The 17,028-nt window shown below is 38.5% G+C and overlaps 1 protein-coding gene across 3 annotated transcripts in view; it reads right to left on the reverse strand.

Annotated features, from left to right (window-relative positions):
• CSMD1 (CUB and Sushi multiple domains 1) overlaps positions 1-17,028 on the reverse strand; it is a 2,064,385-nt gene that overhangs the window by 234,204 nt on the left and 1,813,153 nt on the right. For all 3 annotated transcript variants that reach the window (XM_054657204.2, XM_016960221.4, XM_054657205.2), the window contains one exon: positions 11,126-11,230. In XM_054657204.2, coding sequence (XP_054513179.1) covers positions 11,126-11,230 — 105 coding nt within the window. The remainder of the gene's footprint in view (positions 1-11,125; positions 11,231-17,028) is intronic.

Here is a 17,028-nt window from a genome sequence, read left to right on the forward strand (position 1 = left end):
GCCAATGGGGAAAGGACACAGGTTCAGGAGTCGCGTTAGGCATAAAAGCTTCTACTCTCCTTTGCGGCGCTGCCGTGGCAGCCAGCCCTCCTAGAAGCACCCTTCTGCGCAAAAGTAAATTTCCTTTGCTGAGAAATCCTGTTTGAGTGCTCATTTTTCTTTACAACTCCGAGTTTTATTTCTTTTTATTTTATTTTTTTTTTTTTGAGACGGAGTCTCGCTCTGTTGCCCAGGCTGGAGTGCAGTGGTGCGATCTCGGCTCACTGCAAGCTCCGCCTCCCGGGTTCACGCCATTCTCCGTCCTCAGCCTCCCAAGTCGTTGGCACTACAGGCACCCGCCACCACACCTGGCTAATTGTTTTGTATTTTTAGTAGAGACGGGGTTTCACTGTGTTAGCCAGGATGGTCTCGATCTCCTGACCTTGTGATCCGCCCGTCTCAGCCTCCCAAAGTGCTGGGATTACAGGCGTGAGCCACCGTGCCCGGCCCGAGCTTTATTTCTAACAGCACCTCTAACGTGTGCTTTACCCTCCCATAGCACAGACTATACTGCATTTTAAGTCTTTTGTTTACAGCTCTCTCATTCTTTAGCATGAGCTCCTAAAGAATGATCTTGAATGGCCATTGTGAATTTAATTTTCAATTAATCCATGGATCATGCACAACTGTAGGAAATACAAAGCAGTTCATAAATATGTGAAGATCAAAAATTGTTCACACTTTAAAATAGTGAACTGTGTAAGTTTTTATTTAAAATGGACTATTGAAAACAAGATATGGTCACAGAATCTACCCCTGATTTCTTTAAAGCATTTTCCCACTCATTGGACATTATTACCTAATAATTACATCACATGAAAAGAAACGAGTCAACACACTTGGGTGATGAACTAGTTGCCACATGATTTAGAAATGCCATAATAAAGCAGGCACACAATGTTGAACCACTGAAGGATTTTCAGCAGGATATAATTAATGATCTGATCAAAGTGACATTTTGGAATAAATCTGAGCATGGTGTTGTGTTGAAAAAAGTCAAGGACAGAAAGATCACTTGAAATTTATGATTATAGTTCATGAGAATGACAAGATTTGGGGAAACAGATATTTTAAAATGAGAAATAAACAAGTGCCCCGATCAGATAGTGTTAAAAAGGCTCGAATGCCAATTACAGATCCCTTATAAAGTATCGCATGACTTCCTGGTGAACTGTGATAAAAGGCCACTGGGAAAGAAAGCTTTTACTTCATTTTTACTTATTCAACAGGAAGTAAAGAATAGACAACCTGGTGACAGAAAGTGGGGGGACTCCAAGCAGCCCAGCCTGATTTCCACTTCAAATACTATTTCCCTTTTTAACACTCAAAACTTGACTCACCACCCATCTCAATCCCACTGACATGTCTAAAGTCCACTCCCCTGTGTCTAGAGCCTTGATCAAAAGTATGACAGGACTGAGGTTTTCATAAATGATGAGTTGGTGGTTGGCTAAGTCACAGAGCCACTAGTCATTACTTATTCCATGTCTAGACTCTTTATTCCCTAGTTACTTACCATGAAACATTTGCAAGACCTACTGTAGAACAGAGAATTCTTTCAAGTTTTAACATCCAAGACATAAATTTGGTAGAAAAACATCATGAATTCTAAAGCGAGTAAGAATATCCTGAAACCAAAGGAATGATTTAAAAAAATAGAATAATCACAATTTTCAAGTGAGCACAACTTGTCAATGAGACAATATACTTCTATATCTAGCTCTCTATTGAAATACATTCTTTGTAGTATCATCCTTTAGATTTATCCATTATTTGGGAATAGAGGATATATGTGTGCTCAGATAATGCCAGTTTAACACTTGTTAAATATTTTGCATCCTGTGTCTCTATATTTGGGTTCAGAAACCCACTGTGAGTCAACAGTTTTCCCTTTCTGTAGCATGCTTCTGTTTCCAAAGGCTAGACTTACCTAAATGATATATATTTAATGAAAGTAAACTCACTCAAAAACTAAAGGATCTACAAAATCCTGAGAATTCCCTTATGCAGTAAATCCAGCTCCTTGCCTGTCTCAGAACCATGTAAAATCAATGACTTCCAATTATTCTTAGAATAAATCCTGGGCTACAACGTACTGCGCACTCTGGCTCTTGCCCCCTTTTTCAACCTTCTTTCCTTTTCTTCTTTGTCTTCCTCTTCTGACTGCTCACAGCCCTTCCTTGTTCTACATTTTTGTTTGTTTTGTTTCACAAATGTGCTGGGTTCTTTTCCACCTGGGGTCTCTGTATTGATATTTTGCTTTGGCTACAGCGTTTTTTTCCTAAGTGATTTTATGGCTGACTACTGCTCATTTTTTTTCTAGGGATACTTTTAACCTGAGGCACTGCTGTCATCTGCACCTCAGAACCCCGCCAATTTGCTTCAAGGTGCTTATCATAACCTATAACCAGATTTAGGTGTTTTCTTTCTAATTGTGTCACCACCTCAAGAATTTAAATTTGAAATTAGTAGAGACCACATTGATCTTGTTATCTGGTTGTGACTCTACTTACAGAGTCAAGAGGGCAGGGCGGGACATGTGAGTGGAGTGTGCATAATTGGTGGTGCACGTAGGGAACCTACAGGACACTTGAGGGGGGCAGAGAAGGGGAATGGAGAAAGAATCACCCTCAGGGGAGATGGGAGGAAGGCCCACATGCACTCTGTGAAGGTCATTCCTAAAGAAAAACAAACCAAACATCGTCTCCCATGAGGCACAAGGGCAGTTGAACCCAGTGGCAATTGTAAGTTTCCAATGAAACCCTTTCCCACATGGGCAACATTCTAAAACAACAGTGGAGTGAGAAGCGGCAATATTTATTTCACAATTGATGATTTTCTGAAGCAATAAGCAGGAGGTCAGCTTGGAAGTACGTGACGTTACTCATAGGACCTACCACTGAAATAACTGAGGTAATCGTAAGTGGCTGTCCCAAGAAGTGATTGTAGGATGAGTCCACCCCTACCCCTGCCTTGTCAAATACATTAGAACTTGAAACTCCAAAGACTTGTGGAGGACAACTTGATTTTAATCACTTTATTTAGGAAGGAAGTCAACTGAAGCACCATGCGATTACGTAATTTATTTGGCACCTGTCCCTTACACTGAGTAATTGTTAAAACGCCAAAATATCACCAGTAGGAGTAAAATTTTAATCTGTTATTAGTTTTTTGTGTTACACTCAACACACAAATAAATATTGAATGCCTAAAATAATATTGTAGAAGTGACTTCACATTCCCAGACGAGGCTCTGGAATTCTCTGTGATGTAAGACAGAAGCCAGAATTTACATGGTTTTAGATATTTCCATGGTCCTTGGTGTACTTAGAACAGTAGGGATGAGAGAGACATGAATAATCTTTGATTGATGTTAATGAAAGCAATTTTAATAGGACACAGGAATGCATTGTTTGTGGCCAAACTGTGAAGTTGAAGGTGGGTCTTAGGAAAATTTTTTGAAATGAATATGTGGAAAAAGATCTTATGGAGTAATTAATGTAGAAATAAATGCAGTAAGTGTCTTAACATGAGGCAATTAAGATTAGTTATTACACTATTGGATGAATGCTGGTTTATATGGTGCTTCCTCTGTTGGAGGTAGGAAGCTCTCGTCTCAGTGCACAGAATGAAATCTCTGTAAACACACTTGCTATATTGGAGTTCTGCTTTCTCTATCTATCATGTTTCCTGTGATGTTACTCATGTTCACCAAAATTCAAATTAAGAACTCTCCTCAGTAGTGTTAATGTAATATTAAAGTGCCATTAAAGCATGTATTAATAATTTGAATGTGCTTATAAGGATTATTGTAATTATAGGGGCTAATCCAAGTTATCTGTATTCAATTATGGCAACGTCCTGCCAAAAATGTTGAGTATGTTTCATTTCAAAGGACATAAGGCATTTTCCAGAATTTTAATCCTCATTTAGATATTTCCTTCTAAGTACCTGTTTTGAGATGACGAAATGAAATGGAGCTCATACATCAGTGAAAACAAGAATTAAGGAAGTATTTTAATGGCACATTCATAAGAAACGTGACTTCACAGTAATATTCTATTGACCAGTGTAATCATCAGCACAGCCAACTGCAGAAATTAATTCAGTTAGTTATATTATGTTCCCAAAATTATATCAGAAATTGAGACAGAGTCCAGGCACAGTGGCTCAAGCCTGTAATCCCAGCACTTTGGGAAGCTGAGGTGCGAAGATGGCTTAAGCTCAGGAGTTGGAGACTAGCCTGGGCAACATGGTGAAACCCTGTCTCTATTAAGAATACAAAAAATTAGCTGGGTGCGGTGGCATTTGCCTTCAGTCCCAGCTACTCCAAAGACTGAGGTGGGAGGATTGCTTGAACCCAAGAGGTTGAGACTGAAGTGAGCTGAGATCATGCCACTGCACTCCAGCCTGGGCCAGAGTGAGATTCTGTCTCAAAAAACAAACAATAAACAAACTATAAAAATTGAGACATAAAGATCACTCCTATATTTTCTAGAAAAAATTTTAAAAGACTATATTCTCACAAACAAGTACCTTTTAGAATATAGAACTAAGAGCTTATCTCTCTTAATTACTGTTTTCTTTTCAAAAAGATAATTACGTAAGTAAATGCCATTTCCTTTTATGATTTTATTGTCAGAACATTTAAAGCTAAATGTAAAGCCTAATAATAGCTATCTTAAAAATCTAGGTGGCTGATATATTTATAGCTATCTCTTTGGTTCGGCTGCCTTTAACATTTTTTCCATTGAATTTTTTTTTATTGTACACACTTTTTTTATGTTGCATCAAACACTTAAAGAGAAGGCAGTTTATCACTTTAAAAAATCTAGATACTCTTATTTTTTACATGTTTGACTATGTATTTTTTGAGTGAGATCTTATTTGTTCATGACATATTTTTTCACTATATACCTTACTACCAATTATATAAATACATGCAAGAATGACTTAATCATGTATAAGTTTTGAACTCAGTGCCTTTAAAATAGTAGTACTATATCACAAAATTATCTACATATGTTAATAATTGCAAAATATAAAAGTGTGAATCAAATCAGGTACAATAGTAAAATATTTATGTTTAGCTTGTAACGATAAAGTCATTTGACTAAAGAAAAGTAATACTTTGAACTTTCAACTATACTAAAAATGTAGAAACAATGTCTCAATTTTACTCCCACCTGGTAAAGAAATAGCGTCAATTCAAATAATGAAAGACTTGTTATATTTGTTTTCTTCCAATTACCTCTTTTTTCCTCGTAACCACAAATCACTGATTCAAACTCCTACCTTATTCAGAATATATTGTAAATGTGATACTGCAATTTTTCTATCAGGATTTTCTACTTCTACTTCCTTCTTTCCTTTCTTTCATCCCTCCCTTCCCTCCCTCCCTTCCTTCTTTCCTTCCTTCTTTTTCCCTTCCTTCCTGCCTGCCTGCCTTCCTTTTTCCCTTCCTTCCTTCCTGCCTGCCTTCCTTTTTCCCTTCCTTCCTTCCTCCCTCCCTCCCTCTCTCCCTTCCTGCCTTCCTTCCTTCCTTCCTTCCTTTTTTTCCTCCCTCCCTCCCTCCCTTCCTGAGGCTGCCTTTCCATGGGTTTCATGTTTGAGGCCCTGTTCCCTCTGCATAGGCTTCTGTATCTACGAGCAGAGCTTTAGACGTGGGAACATGGATTCCACACTGGACCATGTCTACTGCTGGGCTACTATTTAAGAAAGAGTAACTTAAATTTGCTTTGCAGAATATCTTAGTATTATATCTTATGGATTCTAAATATATTTTGTTAACTTCACTGGGTTTCCTAGTAGTGAATGTGAATTAGGAGTAAAAGTAACCTTTTAAGAAAGGCAGTGAAATAAAAACCTTACACAGAATTACTTTGGAGCTATTTTGACTCAGTGGCATACATTAACACTAAAGAAGCTAGGATAACTGCAACAGTCTTTTGCTTGAGTTCAAACATACCAGTTAGGTTTAGGATATTAATTCTGGATAGATGTCATTAGATGAGGTATTGAATGTTTCACTGTCTTGTTAGAAGTAAGCTAAATTAGAAATAACTTGGAAAGACAGAAATACGTATAAGCTGAATCATAATAATAGTCAAATTTAGTGAAGAAGGCCTGAAAGTGAAAAATATGATTATTAAACAAGTATTATTATATATTAAAATCAAAATAGTTTCTATTGTAAGCAATCTCTAAATGGAAAGCAATTCTTAATTAGAGGGAACCATTCTGCTAATAATTAATCTTTAATGAGAATATACATTAAATTTAATTCTGTAATTTATCTGTGAACATCTCTGAATGTTTTCACAGTTATGATGAAATCCATCACTATATTAAAGTTATGTTGGGGACAGATAGATAGATTTCATTAAAAAGTGTGCATTAAAAAAAAACTTCTCCACAGTTAACCTAAAAAATATTTTAGTATTGGTATAACTATCTTTGAACTAGGGCAATTTTCAAACCCCTAAGACCCTTAAAATCTCTAGAGTAATTTTAAAACCTACTAGAGAAATTTTCAGATCCTTACATTGTAAAACCGCGTGAACTAGAACAATGTAAAAATCCCATCCACTTGGGATGTAGAAATCTGCAAAATAGAACATCCCTCCCACTTTAACAATGTAAAAATACTGAAGTATAAAATGATAGCTTTTCTTGAACCCATCAGAGAGCTGCGTGGTAGGTACCCTGGTGACCTCATTTCCTTTTCTTTCTTTCTTTTTCTTTTTCTTTCTTTTTTTTTTTTCTTGAGACAGGGTCTTGCTCTGTCTCCCAGGCTAAAGTGCAGTGGTGCAATCATGGCTGTCTGTAGCCTCGGCCTCCTGGGCTCAACTGATCATCCCACCTCAGCCTCCTGTGTAGGTGAGACTACAGGTGAGGCCACCATGCCTGGCTAATTTTTGTAGTTTCTATAGAGATGAGGTTTTGCCATGTTGCCCAGGCTGGTCTTGAGCTTCTGGGCTCAAGCGATCCACTCACCACAGCCTCCCAAAGTGCTTGGATTATAAGCATGAGCAACCATGCCTGGCTTGGTGACCTCATTTCTAAAGGACAAACTCCCCCAGAACAGACGAGACCCACATGCTATGTGTGCAGCAAAACAATGGGGAAAGGCGACCAGAAAAGAACCATCAGCTTAATAAACACCAACTGCCGCAAGTGGAGCCTGGGCCTCATGTGGCTCCGGACGCAGACGCATGGCGAGTGTGCCCTTCCACCCACAGGCCTCTATCAGGGGGCTATAAGAAAGGCTAGGGGCACAGCTGCAGGCCAGAAAGAGCTGTCCCAGCCCCCAATGCAGAGGCTCTGTGACGAGAAGGGCGTGAAACACCATGCATGTCCCTGAAGCTTTGCTCTTAGGAAACACAAATCTTAAACCACTGCAGGGGTGCAGCAAAACCTGTCATTTCAGGATCTCATATTATACATAAAGTGACATAAGATTATTTGAAGGTAAGCTCTGCTCTATAAAAGGTGTGTTTCAATCTCTAGGAGACCATTACAATATTAAAAATTCTTCCCTAATAAGCCCATAGTAGGGATAACTGGGGCAATAAAAATACTTAATTACACCAAAATCTGTCAGAGAATGTGGGAAGAAATAATAAAAAAACAGATGGGGTAAATAGAAACACTCCAGTCTCGGGGCCCGTGTGTTCAATCTTGTTGTTCCTCCCACCAGCTTCCACCAGATCAATACTGAGTTCAGTAACAGTCACTGCCACCTTGTTGGCCAGCAGTAAGATCCATCCTGTACACCTTGAGGTCAGGCTTTGTAATTTCCAGGATAAATCAATATTATCACCGTTCACACAGTTGCACTCTAAGATATCTGGATATGTGTTTTGTCTTGGTTTCATTGGTTTTCTTTAGAAAAGAACGCAGAACAAGAGTGACACTTGTGTTAATTCTCAGATGTCCAGTTAAGTTAAATAACATGAACGAAGACTAAATGGCTATAGAATATATTAATAATTCAAAGATGCTGATCTTTTTGAGCTTTTACTTGGATTCTGTAAGATTACAAAGAATCTAGGTCATATACATTAAACCAGAGGATTCTGTAAGATCCCTGAGAATGTAGATCATATACATTAAACCAGACCTTCTTGGAACTGCTTTTGCTACCATTACTATTTTACAGCCCATCTTTCAAATATAAGTGTTTGGTTTTTGTTTGAGAAATTTCCACCAGTGTCCATTTGGATGTACTATGGTTAAGGGGGCCTAGTTTTCGTCTCTACATGAGAAAAGAACTCCTGAGATAGAAGTAGATGTAGATAAGCCTTAATGGCCCAGGTTTTAGAACCAGGCATACTTGATCCTCAGGATGGACTCACAAGCTCCTTGATTCTCCAGACATTTTTCAGACAGCACTGACTTCTGGTGTCATTGTTTGTAAAACAGCCATCTGTATGTCACCTTCCTAGTAGGGTAGTCTGGATACCTCGCAAGGTGCTCAGTAAATGGTGTTCGTAATAAAATGCACTTTTCATGCCTGCCTCTGCATGCCATCTGTTATTAACAGTGTGGCTAGGACCCAGGAAGGCTAAAAATGCTCTATGCTCTGTTTCTTCCATTGGAAAAACTGAGCAGACTTCAAAAATATAGGGCTGTTTTAAGGACAAATAAGTAAAAAGCGGTAACAAGTTTAGAGCAAGACCTGGCATAGAGTAAGCGTCTACTTTTTTTTCCATTTTTATTTCATGGACATAAAATAAAAATCTGAATTTAGAGATTTGTAGATTGGCAGTCCATATCTTAAAATAAATGCAAAAATATGTCAACAAATTTAAGATATCAGAAAATCTTTGGCGATTTACATCAACAGTCCTGATACCATTTGACGCTAATTGTAGTAAGGTTAATTCTACAAATACTTTCTATAATCTATATTTCTTTTTTTTTTTTTTTTTTTTTTGAGACGGAGTCTCACTCTGTCACCCAGGCTGGAGTGCAGTGGTGCGATCTTGGCTCACTGCAAGCTCTGCCTCCCGGGTTCACGCCATTCTCCTGCCTCAGCCTCCTGAGTAGCATGGATTACAGGCCTACCATCACGCCTGGCTAATTTTTTGTATTTTTAGTAGATACGGGGTTTCAACGTGTTAGCCAGGATGGTCTCGATCTCCTGACCTCGTGATCTGCCCGCCTTGGCCTCCCAAAGTGCTGGGATTACAGGCGTGAGCCACAGTGCCCAGCCTATAATCTATATTTCAAATTCTGGCATGAAGAATAGGAACAGAGAAATCAGTTCCTCTTAATAATTGAATGGCATAAACTATCAGAATGGTGTTAGTATAAAAAACAACCACTTGAAAAAGAAAATAACAAACAAAAATGTGGCATTATGTTTAGCCCGATTAAAAAATACATTAAATAATTAAAGAAAAGCTTGGATTCTCAAAGTTCATCTGAATGAGAAATATGTTAGTCTCTCTTTTTTAATGAATGATATTGTCTAGGAATAAAGAGAAATGTAGATAATTATATTGATGGGGCTGAAGCCCAGGTAAGTGCATATCTCACTGTATATAATAATAAGCATAGATGAATTATTTCACTAGCCCCTCTTTCCAAGACAAAGGAATAAAAACCCAGATGCTACAGGATAACTTTGAGAATGATAAGAGCATTCATCAATACTAACTCCCCCAAAACTATTAGTGAATTTATAAATACTATCATAAACAAGGCTTATGTTTTTCTATCTACAGAGATTCACAAAGTATATCAAAGTAGCAGATTTTCCAGACACATCCTACATAAGTAACATCCACAGTATCATTTTACACTGTCACTGAAGTAGTCCTGTTCATATAAATTGAAATAAACTTGCAGACAAATGCCCATAATAAGCAGGAAAATTTAACCAGAATGTGATACAGCCCTGTGGTTTGTGCCTGGCTTAGAATATTTATCATCAGCTGGCAATCTGGCCTTTCAAAAATATGCATGCATTTACATCCTAGCAAACTGTTTATCTCAATTCAAAAGATCACTTATTAAAGCTTATCCATGTATTTGCTTATTTGCAACTGCTTATTAAAGGAGATGAATATCAACGTTAAACATTTTTAGTGCTTGAAAACAGGTCCTAAAATAAACCTTACTCTCATTGGAAATTCTTATTTCGCTTTTACAAGGTTTACCTGCATAATCAAACGCCAAAAAAGATTTGTGAATCTGACCTTTGTCATTCCATTTATCAGACTATTAACTCCGTCTCACATCCATCTTTAAAAGGTTAGAGTCGACTGTGCGATGCCTTCCTCCAATTAAAATGAATAACACACAAATGCAGACTCCGGAGCAACAGCTCTCTACTCGTTCTTATTTTAACTGCCTTTGAGACTAGAAACAGAAGAGGCTTATGACCATAATCTAGGCAGAAGTTAGGACTGTCCACCTTCTGGGGAATGCTAATATGAGTATTTTTTAATTACTCATAAAAAACTGGTAATATTACAAGTGGTTCATTTTTGTGCTTTTTAATACAAACAACCTGAAATTATAGCAGTTATATCTAATTACTTGAGATTTGAACTTATACATTTACCCATTAATTTGTCTCTCATAATGTATATTTCTTTTGTTTGTTTGTTTGTTTGTTTTTGAAACGGCGTCTGGCTCTGTCACCCGGGCTGGTGTGCAGTGGTGCAATCTTGGCTCATGGCAACCTCTGCCTCCCAGGTGATTCTCCTGCCTCAGCCTCTTAGGTAGCTGGGATTACAGGCGCCCGTCACCATGCCCAGCTAATTTTTTTTTGTATTATTATTATTTTTTAGTAGAGACGGGGTTTCTCCGTGTTGGACAGCCTGGTCTTGAACACCTGATGTCTGGTGATCCGCCCACCTCTTCCTCCCAACGTGCTGGGATTATAGGCATGAGTCACCGCAACTGGCTTATGCATTTCATAGAGCCAGATTTCATAACACTAAATTTCATGCAAGTCTTTCACAGTTTTAGAACAATAATATTTCACTGTTTAATAAGAGCATGATTTATTTTTTCTTTAAAAAAATGACTCAGTATAACAGTGGAAGCTGTATACAGAAAGAGTTGACCTTACTTTTGTATTCCAGGTGGAAACCAGCAGCTGCCACACTAATGTCAGACTGGAAATGCAGGTAGAGTTGGTTGGAAGTACTGTTCAGCAGTGCTGGTACTGTGGTGCCTGTAAGAAACAATGCAGATAGAATTTTAATACTACAAATACATTCACTTTTCTAAATATAAAACATATGAGGATACTTATTAGGCTTACAAATCCCTATAGTTTGTCTGATTGCCACATATTTAATCTGAGTGTTGGTTTTATTATGTATTCAGCCATTCTATTTTTCTAGGTACAATAAAAAGTTACCCATTGTCTGCTCTGACCTGCTAAAGTCGATGTGACACCTTTCTCTTGTGCTTTCTATTGTACAAAAACTCCTATTGTACCATGAGGTTTTTTTGCATTGTTTTATCCATGTAATCTTCTGCTTCTTAAATTTATTTTTTTACTTGACATGAACAGAGAGGAAAGAAAAGTTCAACAGCCAAGAGTAATGAGGGTTGAGGGAGCAGTCGGACCAGGTGGATAGTGATCTGAGATATCCTTCAGAAGACGTTGCTTTTGACCCTGTATATATGCTCTTCCTGATCCCTATGTGACTCATGCTGAGTAATGTTCCCCCTGGATCTGTTGATGATTTCAACTAAAGATGCATGAAAAGGAATATATAGGGCTATTTTGACATAGTGATTTCTTTACTTAAAATGTTCTAGCCTGCATCACAGTAACTAACTGATTGGAAAGGGCAATACAGGTACCGAGGACCAGGGTAAGAAAGAAGTAATGATGCTGGCAGGTGCTGAGGAAAAGAAAATCGTTCATCACTCAGAAGTTTGAGACATTTTGGTGGAATGCATCTTAATATGGAAAAATAATAGACAAGTTTAAGTCACTTTTTTCCTGATGTGTGTATGTTCAATACTCTAGTAAAATCATTCTCTAAATTAGAGGTGTATACATACTCGATGTCAAAGAAATATCCATTGTGTAAAAATAACCACAGTGTAGACAAATTATTCAAATACTGGTGTATAAAGGGAGAAATGATAATTTAAATAACAAAGCAAAGAAATAAGTTGATAATTATTCAAAACAGATGAACATTATTGAAAAGATAAGATTGTCTATCATCCTTAGCTCACCACTTAAACTATCCAATATCCCCCAACAGATTTTATTTTTTTAGATGGAGTCTCGCTCTGTCACCCAGGCTGGAGTGCAGTGGCACAATCTTGGGATTCTCCTGCCTCAGCTTCCCAAGTAGCTGAGATTACAGGCATGCTCCACCATGTCCTGCTAAGTTTTGTATTTTTAGTAGAGATGGGGTTTCACCATGTTGGCCAGGCTGCTCTCGAACTCCTGACCTCAAGTGATCTGCTTGCCTCGGCCTCCCAAAGTCCTGGGATTACAGGTGTGAGCCACTGCACCCGGCCCCCAAGAGATTTGATCAGACCAATAACCCCAGGCAAGGACTCTGGCTGTCTCTTTATAAGAAGGTGTGTGTGTGTGTGTGTGTGTGTGTGTGTGTGTGTATTGTTAGTACAGAAGGGGGACTCTGGCTGTCTCTTTATAAGAAGCTCTGTGTGTGTGTGTGTGTGTGTGTGTGTATTGTTAGAGATGTGGTTTCACCGTGTTAGCCAGGATGGTCTCGGGGTACTCTGGCTGTCTCTTTACAAGAAGGGGTGTGTGTGTGTGTGTGTGTGTGTGTGTCTGTGTGTATGTGTGTGTATTGTTAGTAGAGAAGGGGTTGTTAGTAGAGAAGGGGTTTCACCGTGTTAGTTAGGATGGTCTCGATCAACTGACCTCGTGATCCGCCCGCCTCAGCCTCCCACAGTGCTGGCATTACAGGAATGAGCCACCGCACCCGGCCTAGAAGAGGCTTTTTAAACATGAAGTATGTCGAAATGAACGCCTAATCTATCTATCCCTGAAACATCGAGTAGGTCTCTAACGCCTAATCTATCTATCCCTGAAACATCGAGTAGGTCTCTAATGTTTCTTAACGATACCATCTGCATCCATCCACGTCACGAACTGAACGCCTAATCTATCTATCCCTGAAACATCGAGTAGGTCTCTACTGTTTCTTAATACCATCGGCATCCATCCACATCATCACATTCAAAGCTTCCTCCTTCTCCATGACCCCAGACTGCCCTCCAATCAGTCATCAGGCCTTAACTGGCGTGCATTCTAAATATTTTCCCAAATTATTTCACTTACTTCATATTATCTTCACAACAATCACCCCAGTGCAGGCAGCCTTATGTTAACCAGAATTAGTGCAATAATCTTCCAACTTGTTTTTTTGAGCCTGATCTTTTCCTAATTCAATGTATTCTCCATTCAGCAGTCAGAAAGCACTTTACAAATGTATATATGATGAGACATGTTAAAATTCTCATAGATTCCTGATCATCTTAGGACCAAATTTCACACTCCTTGATTTGGCCCAAAGACCCTGCATGATCTGACTGCTGCTTGCTTTTCTAGCTTCTTATCATTACTTGTTCTTCAGAATCATTTTTTCTTGCTTCAAGAGGCTCTGTATCATAGGCCTGGGATGTTCATTCCTTCTCCTTTGATTCACTTTGACTTTCCTATTTCTATTCATTCAAATATAACCACTTATTTCCCAAACTAAGCCACTCACTCATTCAATAAACATGAGTTTATCAGCCAGATAAACTACTAACTCATTTTCCAAACATACTAGTTATTCTCTGACTTCGTGCAAAGCAGAACCTTCCCTGATTAGGACACAGCCTCAAAAACTTGAACCTCATCAAATCCTTAAAGGCAATGAGCAGACAAACGGTGCCATGCAAAATATGACTGTGACAGCTTTAATCTGTCATCAGTTCTGCTCTTATCACATTCATCTCCTGCCTGGGCTAATGAAATAGCCATCAACTGAGCTTCAGAATGGATATTTGCCTTCTTCTTACGCATTTATTCTGCACACAAAATAACCTGCTTACAATTAAATAATGCTTCCACATTTTATTTCTATACATGGGCATACGACGTGTCTTTTAATAAAATTTTAGGTCAACTTCTTGATCTATACTGTGCTTTCAGGACTCATCCTATGGAGATGGGGAAATTTAATCTTTACCATGGCTGGGAATTCCTTTCCTGCCTCAGGATAGCCAATAGTCTCAGACTTTTGAGTCCTTGACTCCTTACTTCACATAAGCTCATTCTCCAACCTTATCCGGACCCTTAAATTTTAGCAGTTTCATGTTTTTGTGCACAGCTTTGATAGAATGCTCTTTGCCAAGTCCCTGCTCCAAAATCTAGCCTAAGTGCATCAGGCTACCACTTTGTTTTCAAGGTCCTGTCACATCCCTGCTTTGTCCTGGTTTGTCTCCTTTATAATATAGTCTTAATCATATGTATAAGTCCATTGCTTTCTCAAGTTCTCTGAGGTACTCTAGGGAACTATCAAGAACTGAAGGGACCACGGACCCCCTAAATTTATAGCCAGTTGGTCAGAGTGCAGGTGGCCTGGGAGGCCCCGAGGGCTTGCAGCTGACGTCAGAGGGGAGTCCGGTGGAGAAGCATGAAGTGCACGAACTCCGTGCTAACTCCAGGAAATTAGTGTCAGAAGTGCATTGCAGTGGTATTTATGTCAAACATATTTTTTCAAATTTTCTCCTGGCTAACTCCAAAAACTGAAATTAATAAAAAGGAGATTGTTGTTATTTTTCATGCATACAGAGGCAATGTGGTCACTTCTTTTTTTCACTATTATTAGTAAGGCATTTCCCTGCTAACTTTGGCTAATCCATCATGCAGCTGTCTTAATTTTGCCGTCTCCTGCTTTCTGCTGGTAATGCCTGCATTTGTGTGTAAAATGTGTTCTGTCACAGATTTATGACTGAGAACATTAGGTTAAAAACAATTCAATATTTAATACTCTCTTTTGAAAAATTAACCTATTTCTAATATTAGGATATATGAAGTTATCACACATCTGAAGCTAAGTTCACTTGTGATAGTTACTCGAGGGAAGGCTTAATATGAGGTTGCTGTACAGCAGTTGATAAATCCAAATATATGTGAATGATAAGATTTGATCCTCAGACAAAACGTGGCAAGACACATACTTTCTAAGCAGGTTTCACCAACTGAATTCATAAACTGTGAGGTAGGTGCTAGGAATTGTGCATGACACTCAGAGATTAATACAGATTCTGAAGAAAGTTAAATCTCTACAAACTAAAAGAACACTTTAATTAAAAATGAGCAACACAATTCAATATCTGAGTGTAGAGAAACAGACACAGACTGCATGGCTCCCGTGACTTGAAGGATTTCCTGTCTCTCTCTGATTTATCTAGCTATATTTTACTAATCTGTTAATATATTTTAATTTATTTTTCCCAGGTAGCTTTTTTTTCTCTTAAATCTTAAAAAAAAAAGTGTGACTTTTTTCACTCCTGTAACACCCATCACCTACCTGTAATGCTGTTTACCAAATATTATTTATATAATTACATTAAGTGTTGGCATCTGTGTAGATTTTAACTTGTGTTGTTGTTGTTGTTGATGATGTTTTTAATGAGAGAGGCCTTATCTTGTATTCCTAACAACAAACACAGTGTCTGATATCTAGCAGGTACTTTAAGAAATCACATGCTAAACTAAACTATTGCAAGAGCTATGTGGTCAGGGGAAGAAAGAGGTATCTCCTAGTGGAGATGGGCCTTGAGTTCTAGCTTTTAAGGACAGTAATGGGCTATTTGAAATAAAAGTTCCTAAAAGTATAAATAGTACACAGGCAGACAAACATGGATTGTGAATGACAAATAACAATAAGATGACAGATTGGCACTGTATTCCCGACACCTTAAATGGCCATGCCCAAATAAAAATATGGTTTTATTTGCTGAGAACCAGAGATAAGATCTTTGAACCATTTGAAGTGATAAAATGGAAGTTGTATCAGACACTGTGAATGGCCTGTGTGCTATCTATTTTCTTTATGTTTTTTAACCTATTGAGTAAAAGTAGAACGGAAATGTTTAGGGAAAAAATATTCACAGTTAAGAAAAAATATATATTCCAGCCTCCCTTTGCAGTAGAGATAAACAACTGACAGAATTCAGACCAATGGGATAGAAGGAGTCAGCTACTGCAAGCAAGAAGGGACTCATGAAAATTAGTACTTTTTCTGTCATCTTGGACAATTCTCTAGTACCTAATCTTTGTTCTTCATTGGTAAAACAGAGATAGCAATAATCCCTTAGAACTTAGTTGGTGCTGTCATATTGGCTAGTTTTTGTAATTTTAGTAGAGACAGGGTTTCCCCATGTTGGCCAGGCTGGTCTCGAACTCCTGACCTCAGGTGATCCGGCCACCTCAGCCTCCCAATGTAATGCCGGGATTACAGGCATGAGCCACTGCACCTGGCCATACTCAAGATAAAATTAAGCATTCATGTTAACACACGTTCATAACTGGCAAAGCAAAGGCTCAGGAAGTGTGGGCAATTGTGAGGACAGTGATGACCAGGGAGATAATGGCAATACTGATCATCATCAATGCTCATGAAGTTTGAGTCCTAATGCTATTACAATGCAATGCTATTACAAAGCAAAGTGAAAGAAAGCAGTGTCATGCATCTGGAGGCAGGATATCCTGTTAAACAAAAGCAAAATTGAGATCTGAATGACGCTCCAGGGCAATGGGAAGGGAAGACTTGCAGGGCATTTGGAGAGCAGAATCTTCAAGGCGGGTGCATTCGTGAGAGTCGGAGGTGCAAGGAAGACTAAGAGAGGGTGGACTTACAGTGGACTACAATTTCATGTCTGGCTACATATGAGTAGGGTAGAATCTCAGGACTAGCTGAGCCCACATGCTCAGTGTAATTTTCCCAGATTGCTTAATGTCAGGCTGTGCATTTTAAG

This window comes from Pan troglodytes, chromosome 7 (genome assembly GCF_028858775.2).
Source record: "Pan troglodytes isolate AG18354 chromosome 7, NHGRI_mPanTro3-v2.0_pri, whole genome shotgun sequence".
Classification (NCBI taxonomy): domain Eukaryota; kingdom Metazoa; phylum Chordata; class Mammalia; order Primates; family Hominidae; genus Pan; species Pan troglodytes.